This window comes from Schistocerca serialis, chromosome 5 (assembly GCF_023864345.2).
Source record: "Schistocerca serialis cubense isolate TAMUIC-IGC-003099 chromosome 5, iqSchSeri2.2, whole genome shotgun sequence".
Classification (NCBI taxonomy): domain Eukaryota; kingdom Metazoa; phylum Arthropoda; class Insecta; order Orthoptera; family Acrididae; genus Schistocerca; species Schistocerca serialis.
The window spans coordinates 118,286,582-118,300,565 of record NC_064642.1 but is presented as its reverse complement, the minus strand read 5'-3'; the positions used below and the strand labels follow the sequence as shown (position 1 = coordinate 118,300,565).

The 13,984-nt window shown below is 38.7% G+C and overlaps 1 protein-coding gene across 2 annotated transcripts in view; it reads left to right on the top strand.

Moving 5' to 3' along the window:
* The window catches only part of LOC126480993 (glycerol kinase-like), a 168,300-nt gene that overhangs the window by 124,798 nt on the left and 29,518 nt on the right, over positions 1 to 13,984 (top strand). For both annotated transcript variants that reach the window (XM_050104437.1, XM_050104436.1), the window contains exon 11: positions 7,587 to 7,670. In XM_050104437.1, coding sequence (XP_049960394.1) covers positions 7,587 to 7,670 — 84 coding nt within the window. The remainder of the gene's footprint in view (positions 1 to 7,586; positions 7,671 to 13,984) is intronic.

Sequence of the window (13,984 nt, the reverse complement as noted above, 5' to 3'; positions counted from 1 at the left end):
CGTGGTATGCTGACTTCCGGTATCGTTTTTTGCACGATAACGCCCGTCCTCACTCTGCTCGCAGAACAACGGCCCCTCTTGAGTCCTTCAAGTGGGACGTTATCAGCCATCCACCTTACAGCCCAGACCTGGCGCCAAGTGATTATCACCTCTTCATACATTTGAAGAAATGGCTCGGGTCACAGCGGTTTGATGACGACGAAGAGCTCAAAGATGCGGTCACAGGCTGGCTCCAGGCACAAGCGGGTGATTTTTATGCAGAAGGAATTTCAAAGCTTGTGAAGAGATACGATAAGTGCCTCAATCGCTATGGAGACTATGTAGAAAAATAGTGCAAAGATGTAGTTGTAAGATGTATATATTAAAATATTTTTATTTAACTTAGTGTATTTTTTTAAATCAACCGGAGGTTACTTTCTGAACGGCCCTCGTATAAACATCCTAGCCTTATTTATTAGCCTACTTAATCTATCTTGCTTCCTTAAGTTTTAAGACAAAAACCAGAAAATCATGAATTTCCACTAAAATTTTAATTTGTGAAACCCAAAGTACTGTTTTTATTAAATTATTATGAAAAAGGAAGCTAATTATAAATTTTGGAGTCTCTAGCCAATGATTTTTACAGAAAAACGTCCAAATTTCGAAAATGGCTAAAGTTATCGAACTGATATTCAACACATATTACTTTAGTATTACTCCTGACATGCTATAATCGTTTCAGGTTATTTGCTTAATTTTTAAAGTATTGCGCAACATTTATGACGTCAGAGCTAGTTGCAGCGGACTGGGTGGCACACAATGGAAAGACTGATGTGAATTTACTACGGCGTGAGTAGGCTGCTTCCCTACAGTATATCGTTGTAAGATATATCACACAAATGTGCCAGTACATTTTTTTGAATAACGACATAATCTTCTGGGCTATAAATTCTTCTAAGTGGCTCGTCATCAAAGAGCTGATTTTTAAATGAGTCCCAGATTCCCAGTGAAGTATGCATTGACCTGATATTAAGCTTTTCAATGTGGTTTCGGGATGTAAATTTCCTTGGGTACCAGTACTTTGTTATCTCATGTCTGGTTCTTTGTTATGGCATAATGCCATACGTGCTAGAAGATGAAAACATACACTTGAAATGCACTGAACAGTTGAAACTAGCCAATAGTTTGAAATTAAACCCTTTGTTTCAAATATACTGACTGCCTCAGCAGAAAAGATTAATAAAAGAAAATTTCTTCAGCAAACCGATAAAAATAACTTCATTGTTCCACGTTACAATTAATGCTTGACTGGCAGAAAAGTGGAAATAAAATAAAATCTGAAACTAATAACATATTTTAGCCATCCGTAATGATGTGACTGTATTTTAATTCACATGATAGCTCCCGGCCAAAGAAATCAATTTTGTTTTCATTTGACGTGAGTGAAGTAGGCAAAGAGGAAACAGCAAAATCACTAAATGTAAACACGGGTCACAAGGAGACTACCCGCTTCCCTATTATAACTCAGACTGCTCTGCACATCAGACCCGTATCTACGATATTTCCGAACCGGGGCAATAGTAGATAGTGGCGTCCGTCGAGCATTTGAGATAGGACGTCAAAAATTTAAAAAATCGAATTTTCAAAAATACATTCATTTTGTAGCGCACATCTTTCTGAAGACTCCGATAGAGACAACATACGTGTCTGAGGAATTGTAAGACATGTTATCTGATCTTAAGTGCGCCAAAGTGCAGCGTCACACCTCTTCACACAGCATTCTTCTATCACACGTCACTGTATTTCGGTCTGTGGAATTGAAACGTGTATATTTTGTACTAGATGCCATCAAACTATATTCAGGACAGCGGAAATTAAAACGTCCAATGGTGCCTCACCTGCTTCCAGTTGGCCGGTTTGACATCCTGCACCTCTTTTTTTTTTCTTTTTCTTTCTATCTTTCTTTCTTTCTTTTTTTTTTTTTAAAAAAGCTCTTCAGAAAATTTGAACTCTTTATTCCCTATTTGCTAACAACTTGCTGCTTTGCATGACATAAAATTAAGTATAGGATACAGAAAGCCAGTAAAGAGAAGAGACAAGCAAGACAGTACACATTTCTTCAATCCTTAGCTCCTAGAATTTTTTCTCTCTAATCTTGCTACAGCCTTACATGGCGTGGTTTCCTTTCTGTGAAAAGATCTGTTACCTCATCAAAGTTCGTCAAACGTTTTGCTACTTGAAAAATCGAAATGTCGTTGTCTAATACTGAAAAAGCTGTAAGCACAAATAGGCCCAAGACTGGTGTGGTTTCTCGACCTGATTGCCTGTGTTTTGTCACTGTCTGCGAGGTAAAACAAAATAGCCCTTTATAATACTCCAGCAATTGTAACACACACCAAATAATCGAGACTGTTTTGGCAGAAATGGTCATTTTTATAACACGGCAGAATAGAATTCACGAAGTACCAATATCAAATGCCTGTTAGGACTACTACAAGCAAAGACCTTTATGTTAGGAAATAGTTTTACACTTCATTCATACGCTCCGGTTTCTCAAGCATGAGATTGAAAATTAGTAGTGCGAAATTTTTATAGAAATTTTGAATCGTCTTATTCTTCCATAATTTGTGTGACGTCCCCGTTTCTTCTCCTTCCTCGTTCTAACAAACAATGTTGTCATCACTAATTCTGTGTCTATTCCTGCCAATGTCAAAGATTATTCGCTGGTTAACTTCACTAACTCTGCCAGAATCACCAGTTTAGTTATCCCGCAATTATTTTCCGGTTAGGCATTGTTACGTGTTTGTACAACGCGTTTTCCGCACTACTTCCAGAATAGACCTGCTGCTAGACCGGCTGCTACCCGGGACTGTACAACTGGCCCTTGCTAGTGCAGCGATATGGCCGAACATTTTCTGTCAAAATTTCATTTTCTTGGATACACCGAGAAGATGCTTACACAGCCAACAGCCACGTTTCTGTAGGCAGAAGCGGAAGAAGGTACTACTCAACTGCGCATGCGCATGATCCCACTCGTAACTGCTAAAAAAAATCTAATGTTAACAGTTGTGACGTCATGCTCATCGGAGGCAATTTGTTGTTACGAAGCATTGCATAGTCTTCCTAAAGCCTTTGACACATTTTGCTGTTGGCAGACGCTTGTAGGAGCACTGTGTTTTGTTGCTGTATATGGCACATTTCTTTTGCAATTTGTTTTATTTTAGTTTTTTCTCTCGTTCACGTTTTATTGCTGCAGTATTATTCTGCAGTAGCAGGATACAGTAATATCCTTTGTTAGAGTATTGGTTCTTACCAGTCAAAATTGCAAAAATTTAACTGAGAACAAAAACAATGAAAAATTCCCGGAATTCGAAAAAATTCCCGGGTTTTTCCTGGTTTTCTCCCGGATGAAAAAATTCCCGGGTTTTTCCCGGATCTCCCGGTTGTCCCGGGTTGTAGACACACTGCTAGTGGAAGTACACACATTCACAGACACAATCATACGGACACCCAAACGCACATGCCTGTGGCCACAGCAAGATTGACTGTTGACTATCGATAGCAGCTGCCTGGCAGATGGAGGTGGGTAAGAACGCATGAGATGAGGAGGGGATACTGGGACAGTGTGAGGCAGGTCTTTCCAGCACATTCTGTGCTCAAACAATCCCCCTTGCCTAAACCTCTGCTGATCTGTTCCCCACTGCCTAACCTTATTGTTTCCCTTCTCTCTACTGTCCACATCACTCCTTCCCCATCTAGATGATGTAGTGCCTTCTACTACCTCTTCCTCACACCTTTGTCCCCCTCCCTGTCTCCTTCTTTCCCATCTCTACCATCCCTCTCCCTCTCTGCCTTGACTCCCTGCCAACTTCCTCATCTCCACCTTCCTCTCCTTTCCTCCCATCCATTTCCCCCTCCCCCTCTCCCTCTCCCTCTCCCTCTCCTTACCTCTTATATGCTCTATCCACTGAACTCTTATCGTCTTACCGTGCAGCTGCTGAGTCAGCTGTCAACAGATCTGCCTCGCACTATCCCATTACCCTCTCCTCACCTCATGTGTGATTCCCCACCTCCATCTGCCAAGGCAACTACTATCGATAATCAACAGTCAGTCTTCTGGTATCATGGGCATGTGTGTTGGGTGTCTGTGTGTGTCAATGTGCGTACTTCCACTAGAGAAAGAGCAAAAGCTCAAAACCCTATATAAATAGTTTTCTGTCGAGTGTTTCTATGCGCCACATCCGTGCCCTGAAATGAGAAATGTCCTGCCCACTATCTTTCCCACCTCTCCCACAGTGGTATTCTGCCATCCACCAAACCTCCACAATATACTCGTTCATTCCTAAACAACCCCTGCTCCCAACCCCTTACCTCATACCTCATAGCTCTGTAGCAGACCTAGAAGCAAGACCTGTCCTGTACATCCTCCCACCACCACCTACTCCAGTCTAGTCAAAAACATCACCTATCCCATCTACCTGTGAAACCAGTTATGTGATCTACAAGCTCAGCTACAACCACTGTGATGCATTCTGTGTTGGCATGACAACCAACAAGCTGTCTGTCCACATGAATGGCCACCGACAAACTGCAACCAAGAAACAAATGGACCAGCCTGTTGCTGAGCGTGCTGCCCAACACACATTCTTTGTCTCAATGACTGCTTCGCAGCCTGTGCTATATGGATCCTTCCCACCAACACCAGCTTTTCTGAATTGTGCACATGGAAACTTTTCCTGCAATATATCCTACGTTCCTGTAACCCTCCTGACCTCAACCTTCATTAGCCATTGTCCTTGCCCATCCAGCCCCTTCCCTGTTGCCATTCCAGCACTACACAGCCATCATTTCACCATCGCACCCAGTGTTTTTATTCCCTCCTTTTCCGCTACCCCGCTCCCCACCCCCTACCTCTCCGCTGCCCTCTGTGTAACCTCCCGACTGCACATAGCTGCCCTACACTCTCTCCACCTCATCCCTGCATGCTCCCCATCAGCTCTTTACTGTCCCCTACCACCACTCTACATTCCCCCCCCCCCCCCCCCTCTTGCCATTCCAGCCTCCTCCTTACCCCCACCCCGTCGCTACTCCCATCATACACTGTTGCTGCTGCTCACATTGTGGCTTCAGTTGTCAGAGACTGCAGTTTTTTGTGTGTGTGTGTGTGTGTGTGTGTGTGTGCGCGTGTGTGTGTGTGTGTGTGTGTGTGTGTGCGCGCGTGTGTGTGTGTGTGTGTGTGCGCGTGTGCGTGTGCGTGTGCGTGCGCGCGCGCTTGCATGTCTGTCTGTCTGTCAGTCATCTATTTTTGACGAATGCCATACTGACCGAAAGCTAATTTGTGACAGTCTTGTTGTTGTGCCCATCTGCGACTTAGCATCTCCGCTATATGGTAAGTAGCAACTTTCCTTTTCATAATATTGACACACCACTCAGCTATAGGTGCCTTTCCTTTACTTTACATATTATTCCATCCGGGAATTTTTGTTATTGTTTTTCGTAATACTTTGCCTAGAAAAAGTCCTATTACTGTTATGTAATCTTCTGATCAAATAGAATTGTTTGATGTGCATCGTGATAATGTTGTTAGAATTTTATTTTTGTATGTGTTTAAGCTTTTCAAACCAACTCAGTTGAAACACTGTAAACACAATTTGCATGCAGCCAGAACTGATAATTTACGAGGGATTCCCAATGTCATTTAGATGCACTGAACTATCTATTATTATTAGCCATTAACATATTGGAAATTTACACAATGTTTAATTTGAGTCATAAGACATGTTGCAATTTTGACATAGGGCTTATGTAATGCAGTGGGAAGTATAACAGTAGCCTTTAGAACAAAAGTAGCAGCCTCAACTGAAGGGGAGTCTTTTCCGGCAATAGCACTTGTGTAGGTGATTGTTGTGATGAAAGTCCAAGTGTGTATGTTTACAAGATGATGCCACATTGTTTTTTGCTTAGAGTGAAGAGGGCAACACTGTCTCACTGAAGCAGCAAGAAATGTCAGTTGTTCAATGCATATATCTGTTGTCTGTGTGCAGGACAATAAAAGACTAAAATTATTCCAAGTTTTTTTTCTCTTTATAAAGTTTGAAAATCACCTCGAACATACATGTGATGCAATAAAACTATTTGGTACACGACTGCTGCTCGACTAACGGCTGACTGTTGTTAGTCGAGCAGCGGTCATGTACCAAATAGTATTATCTTGTGACTTCGGTTTTACATATCTGATGGAAAAGAATGACCTAGAGAGCAGTTGTTTTGTAATTTTTTGTGACAATGATTTTAAATCGGCTGGTCTGCCTCATGTATCGTTATATCTAAATGGTTTATAAATGTTAAGCTACATTCAGATCCAATGATGGCACCTTTAGTGTGTTGAAACTGGTTATCCAGTAAACAGTATTTATGAGATCTTGGCTTTTGAATTATTTCTATAACATGTTTCCATTGGTCCACAGTCCAATCTCAGTTGTACCATGCCTGCTGCAGTTCTGTTAGAACTGAGACTATGCAATATAAAAGCCATGGATTCTGTTCACAAAATCACTGTATTTATTCAAAATAGTCTCCCCCAGGATCAAAACACAGCTGAAATTGTTTTAGAAGTGTTTTGAAGCAGTCATTGTAGTCCTTTTTTGGAGTTTCATTTAGTACTGCAGTACCATTTCCATGGATGTTCTTAACTGCACCATAACAGTGTCCTTCCATTGCAAACTTCAATTTGAGGAGCAACCAGAAGTCGGCTGGGCCAAAATCTGGCAAATACAGTGGGTGGTCTAAGACTTTAATCCAGTTACTGGCCAAAAACTAATGCACGGTCTTTACTTTATGAACTGCAGTGTCATCATGGAGAAGCAACAAGGAACCTGTCTGTTCACTTTAGGGGCGAATTCAATGAATTCTCTCTCTAAAATGCTGGAGCAATCAGAAAACTTAATGTTGCCATTTTCCAAAGAGTATCACACACGTACTGTTACATTCACGACCATGCTTGCTGCAGCACTGCTAGCACTTTGAGTTTCTACGCAGTTGTTTTTGAAACTTCAAGGATTGTAACACCGCAACTCGCCATGAGGTAGCATTGCAGATCGCTGGCTGTCTTGCTTTACAGAGCGGGCAAACCTCCAATGTGAAAAGGCACCCTGTTGCCTGTTTATGGTTTCACTGCCCTTCAACTAGTTTCCATAAATGTACATAACAGTAGCACATGAACAGGCTACCAGATTTGGCATTTGCAAGATGCTTATTCCCAGATGTCAGGCCATAACAAACTGCCCTTTGATCAACATAAACTTTCTTGTGTTAGTATATTTTCCATTTGTGCCCTGTACCATTGTTATTATGATTCCCTTTCACCTATGCTCTGCATATAAACTTACCTTAACATATGAAGTGCCTCCATTGCCACCAGCTGGCATTCAATCTCATGGTGGGTGTTGGTCATGGTCATAGTGTTTGGCTCATTAGATTTCTTTCTGAAGTTAGCTTGTTGCAGATTGAATTTTATTATGAAACCATTGTTTTATTTTTGTACAATAATTTGCATAGTTAAATCAGAGATGTAACTGAAGTAACAATATTTCCAATATGTCTTGCAGAGCGTGATATGAGGTACTCGAGATGGAAGATGGCTATAGAGAGAAGTCTAAACTGGGAACCAGAGGCTGTTGAAAAGGAAATAGGTATGTGTAGTTGATCCTAGAATTTATTTCACATGTTAAAAGTGTTGCCTTTAGAATCTGGTGTTTCAAATAATAGTATTCTAAGGTTCTGGAATGTAAAAGCAAGTGGGGAAAGTTGTGTGTAACAGTGGTTGACTAAACAATTGGGAAACTAAGGATAAATAATAATAGTAGTAGTAGTAGTAGTAGTAGTAGTAGTAGTAGTAGTAGTAATAATAATAATAATAATAATAATAATAATAATAATAATAATAATAATCCCCGTGGAGGCCCGGGAAAAGAATAGGCCTCCGGTATGTTCTGCCAGTCGTAAAAGGCGACAAAAAGAACAAACCACTAATAGGGCTAACCCCCCTTTTAGTGTGATTAGTTGGTTCAGGACAGAACTAAAGAAGCCTCGGACAAGCACCGTCATGGTCGGGGACGACGCTTGAACCCTATGCCCGCCCACAATGGTAACGACACTGCTAGCCAACTGGAAAATGATTTAAATCCAAATAGAGATGTTTTGCAGGATATGCTTCCTGCAACCACCCTAGAAGGAAAACAAAGACAGAGGATGAGATGGTCAGATGAAGTTAATCGACACCTCATGTTCTGTTATTACCAAGCAACAAACCTAGGAACCAACACAACTGGATACAGATCACAAGTATACACAACATTTATTACCAGATACCCAGAATTAAAATTTTTAACAGAACGACGACTAGCTGATCAGATCCGTGTAATAATAAAAAATAACAGGATACCCCAGTCAGAATTAGGAAACATCAAACAACAAGTACAACAAATACTGGAACAAAATAATGTGCAATCAGAAGAAGAAGAAAATACAGTAATGGACTCAAACATCCCAGAGCAAACAAACAAAGAACAACACGCACCAATTAAACAATCAGAGGAATCCGAAATCTTAAGACAGCCACCAGAACAAGCACAAACAGAACATGAAGTGACACAGATGTTAGATATAGAAGAAAAATTTCAGCTAACATATATAGAATACAAAGACACAAATACAGACATTAGACCATTCTTGCATAGACCACCAAATAACCCACAAGTCGAAACAACAATAAAAACTATCAACACAATCATACACAACAAAATAAATGAAAACACAACTATGGAAGAGTTACAACTACTGGTTTATATAGGAGCACTCACTACACTAAATATACACACTAGGCAGAGATCAGAACCAACCAACACACAGAAGAAACCCACAAAACCAGCATGGCAACACAGGCTACAGATCAAAATAGAAAAACTGAGAAAAGACATCGGACAGCTAACACAATTTATAAGAAATGAAATCTCGGAAAAAAAACGAAAAGGTTAGGTAAAATTTCACAACAAGAAGCGACAGAGCAATTAGACGAAAAGAAGCAGAAATTACAAGCATTAGCCAAACGACTCAGAAGATACAAAAAAAGTGAAAATAGAAGGAAACAAAACCAAACATTTAACACAAACCAAAAGAAATTTTACCAGACAATAGATAACACACACATTAAAATAAACAATCCACCAAACATAACAGACATGGAACACTTCTGGAGCAACATATGGTCAAACCCGGTACAACATAACAGGCATGCACGGTGGATACAAGCAGAAACAGACACATACAAGATGATACCACAAATGCCTGAAGTGATAATTTTGCAACATGAAGTCACCCAAGCAATTAATTCTACTCACAATTGGAAAGCCCCTGGAAATGATAAAATAGCAAATTTCTGGTTAAAGAAGTTCACCTCAACACATTCACATTTAACTAAATTATTTAACAGTTACATTGCAGACCCATACACATTCCCTGATACACCTACACACGGAATAACATATCTGTAACCTAAAGATCAAGCTGACACAGCGAACCCAGCTGAATATCGCCCCGTAACATGCCTACCAACAATATACAAAATATTAACTTCAGTCATTAAACAGAAATTAATGACACATACAACACAGAACAAAATTATAAATGAAGAACAAAAAGGCTGTTGCAAAGGAGCACGAGGATGTAAAGAGCAACTGATAATAGATGCAGAGGTGACATATCAAGCTAAAACTAAACAAAGGTCGCTACACTACGCATACATTGATTACCAAAAAGCTTTAGATAGTGTACCCCACTCATGGTTACTACAAATATTGGAAATATACAAAGTAGATCCTAAATTGATACAGTTCCTAAACATAGTAAAGAAAAAATTGGAAAACCACACTTAATATCCAAACAAATTCAAATAATATCACATCACAGCCAATACAGATTAAGCGTGGAATATACCAAGGAGACTCATTAAGTCCTTTCTGGTTCTGCCTTGCTCTGAACCCACTATCCAACATGCTAAATAATACAAATTATGGATACAATATTACTGGAACATACCTACACAAAATCACACATTTGCTATACATGGATGATCTAAAACTACTGGCAGCAACAAATCAACAACTCAACCAATTACTAAAGATAACAGAAGGATTCAGCAATGATATAAGTATGGCTTTTGGAACAGACAAATGTAAGAAAAATAGCATAGTCAAGGGAAAACACACTAAACAAGAAGATTACTTATTGGATAACCACAGCGACTGCATAGAAGCGATGGAAAAACAGATGCCTATAAATATCTAGGATACAGACAAAAAATAGGAATAGATAATACAAATATTAAAGAAGAACTAAAAGAAAAATATAGACAAAGACTAACAAAAATACTGAAAACAGAATTGACAGCAAGAAACAAGACAAAAGCTATACATACTTATGCCATACCAATATTGACCTATTCATTTGGAGTAGTGAAATGGAGTAACACAGACCTAGAAGCACTCAATACACTTACACGATCACAATGCCACAAATATAGGATACATCACATACATTCAGCAACAGAAAGATTCACATTAAGCAGAAAGCAAGGAGGAAGGGGATTTATCGACATAAAAAACCTACATTATGGACAGGTAGACAATTTAAGAAAATTCTTTATAGAATGAGCAGAAACTAGCAAAATACACAAAGCAATCACTCATATAAATACATCGGCTACATTATTGCAGTTTCATAACCACTTCTACAACCCTTTAGATCACATAACATCAACAGATACAAAGAAAGTAAATTCGAAAAACAAAACACTACACGGCAAGCTCCCGTATCATCTAACACAGCCACACATCGATCAAGACGCATCCAACACATGGCTAAGAAAAGGCAATATATACAGTGAGACGGAAGGATTCATGATTGCAATACAGAATCAAACAATAAACACCAGATATCACAGCAAGCATATTATTAAAGATCCCAATACCACAACAGATAAATGCAGACTTTGCAAACAACGAATAGAAACAGTAGATCACATCACAAGTGGATGTACAATACTAGCAAATACTGAATACCCCAGAAGACATGACAATGTCGCAAAAATAATACATCAACAGCTTGCCTTACAACATAAACTTTTAAAACAACACGTTCCTACATACAAGTATACACCACAAAATGTACTGGAGAATGATGAATACAAATTATACTGGAACAGAACCATTATAACAGATAAAACAACGCCACATAACAAACCTGACATCATACTCACCAATAAAAAGAAGAAATTAACACAACTAATCGAAATATCCATACCCAATACAACAAATATACAGAAGATAACAGGGGAAAAAATTGAAAAATACATCCAACTGGCTGAGGAAGTCAAGGACATGTGGCATCAGGACAAAGTTGACATTATACCAATTATACTATCAACTACAGGAGTCATACCACACAATATCCACCAGTACATCAACGCAATACAGCTACATCCAAACGTATATATACAACTACAGAAATCTGTAATTATTGATACATGTTCAATTACCCGAAAGTTCCTAAATGCAATATAACACATACCGTACAGTTAAAAGGAAGTGACGCTTGATCAAGGTCCGCGTCACTCCATTTTTAACCGGACTTAACGTCTGAGAAAGTGAAGGATAATAATAATAATAATAATAATAATAATAAGCACAAATAGAACACGAAGTGACACACATGTTAGATATAGAAGAAAAATTTCAGCTGACACATATAGAATACAAAGACACAAATACAGACATTAGACCATCCTTGCATAGACCACCAAATAACCCACAAGTCGAAACAACAATAACAACTATCAACACAATCATACACAACAAAATAAATGAAAATACAGCTATGGAAGAGTTACAACTACTGGTTTATATAGGAGCACTCACTACACTAAATATACACACTAGGCAGAGATCAGAACCAACCAACACACAGAAGAAACCCACAAAACCAGCATGGCAACACAGGCTACAAATCAGAATAGAAAAACTGAGAAAAGACGTCGGACAGCTAGCATAATTTATAAGAAATGAAATGTCAGACAAAAAACGAAAAAGGTTAGGTGAAATCTCACAACAAGAAGCGATATAGCAATTAGATGAAAAGAAGCAGAAATTACAAGCATTGGCCAAACGACTTAGAAGATACAAAAAAAAAAATGAAAATAGAAGGAAACAAAACCAAACATTTAACACAAACCAAAAGAAATTTTCCCAGACAATATATAACACACACATTAAAATAGACAATCCACCAAACATAACAGACATGGAACACTTCTGGAGCAACATATGGTCAAACCCGGTACAGCATAACAGGTATGCACGGTGGATACAAGCAGAAACAGACGCATACAAGATGATACCACAACTGTCTGAAGTGATAATTTTGCAACATGAAGTCACCCAAGCAATTAATTCTACTCATAATTGGAAAGCCCCTGGAAAAGATAAAATAGCAAATTTCTGGTTAAAGAAGTTCACTTCAACACATTCACATTTAACTAAATTATTTAACAGTTACATTGCAGACCCATACACATTCCCTGATACACTTACACATGGAATAACTTATCTGAAATCTAAAGATCAAGCAGACACAGCAAACCCAGCAAAATATCGCACCATAACGTGCCTACTAACAATATACAAAATATTAACTTCAGTCATTACACAGAAATTAATGACACATACAACACAGAACAAAATTATAAATGAAGAACAAAAAAGGCTGCTGCAAAGGAGCACGAGGATGTAAAGAGCAACTGATAATAGATGCAGAGGTGACATATCAAGCTAAAACTAAACAAAGGTCGCTACACTACGCATACATTGATTACCAAAAAGCTTTTGATAGTGTACCCCACTCATGGTTACTACAAATATTGGAAATATATAAAGTAGATCCTAAATTGATATAGTTCCTAAACATAGTAATGAAAAATTGGAAAACCACATTTAATATCCAAACAAATTCAAATAATATCACATCATAGCCAATACAGATTAAGCGTGGAATATACCAAGGAGACTCATTAAGTCCTTTCTGGTTCTGCCTTGCTCTGAACCCACTATCCAACATGCTAAATAATACAAATTATGGATACAATATTACTGGAACATACCAACACAAAATCACACATTTACTATACATGGATGATCTAAAACTACTGGCAGCAACAAATCAACAACTCAACCAATTACTAAAGATAACAGAAGTATTCAGCAATGATATAAATATGGCTTTTGGAATAGACAAATGTAAGAAAAATAGCATAGTCAAGGGAAAACACACTAAACAAGAAGATTACTTATTGGATAACCACAGCGACTGCATAGAAGCGATGGAAAAACAGATGCCTATAAATATCTAGGATACAGACAAAAAATAGGAATAGATAATACAAATATTAAAGAAGAACTAAAAGAAAAATATAGACAAAGACTAACAAAAATACTGAAAACAGAATTGACAGCAAGAAACAAGACAAAAGCTATAAATACTTGTGCTATACCAATATTGACCTATTTATTTGGAGTAGTGAAATGGAGTAACACAGACCTAGAAGCACTCAATACACTTACACGATCACAATGCCACAAATATAGACTGCATCACATACATTCAGCAACAGAAAGATTCACATTAAGCAGCATCGACAGAGATCCTGGGTACAGTATAGAGTGTGACCTGGTAAAGATTGCTTCGGCATCGAGACACACCAGTGTTGAATTTGTATCTGTCCTGAGACGCCATGATCGGCCTCATTTGAACTCGTCTGTTGGGAGAGTTAATTTGGAGTTGGAACGGCTGTTTGGGTCGGGTGCGGGGGCTCATATTGGTGTGGTTCCTGTTGATTATCTCAGTAGGTGGGACTATACCAGGCACGGCCTACATCTCAACAGGAAAGGGAAGGGGA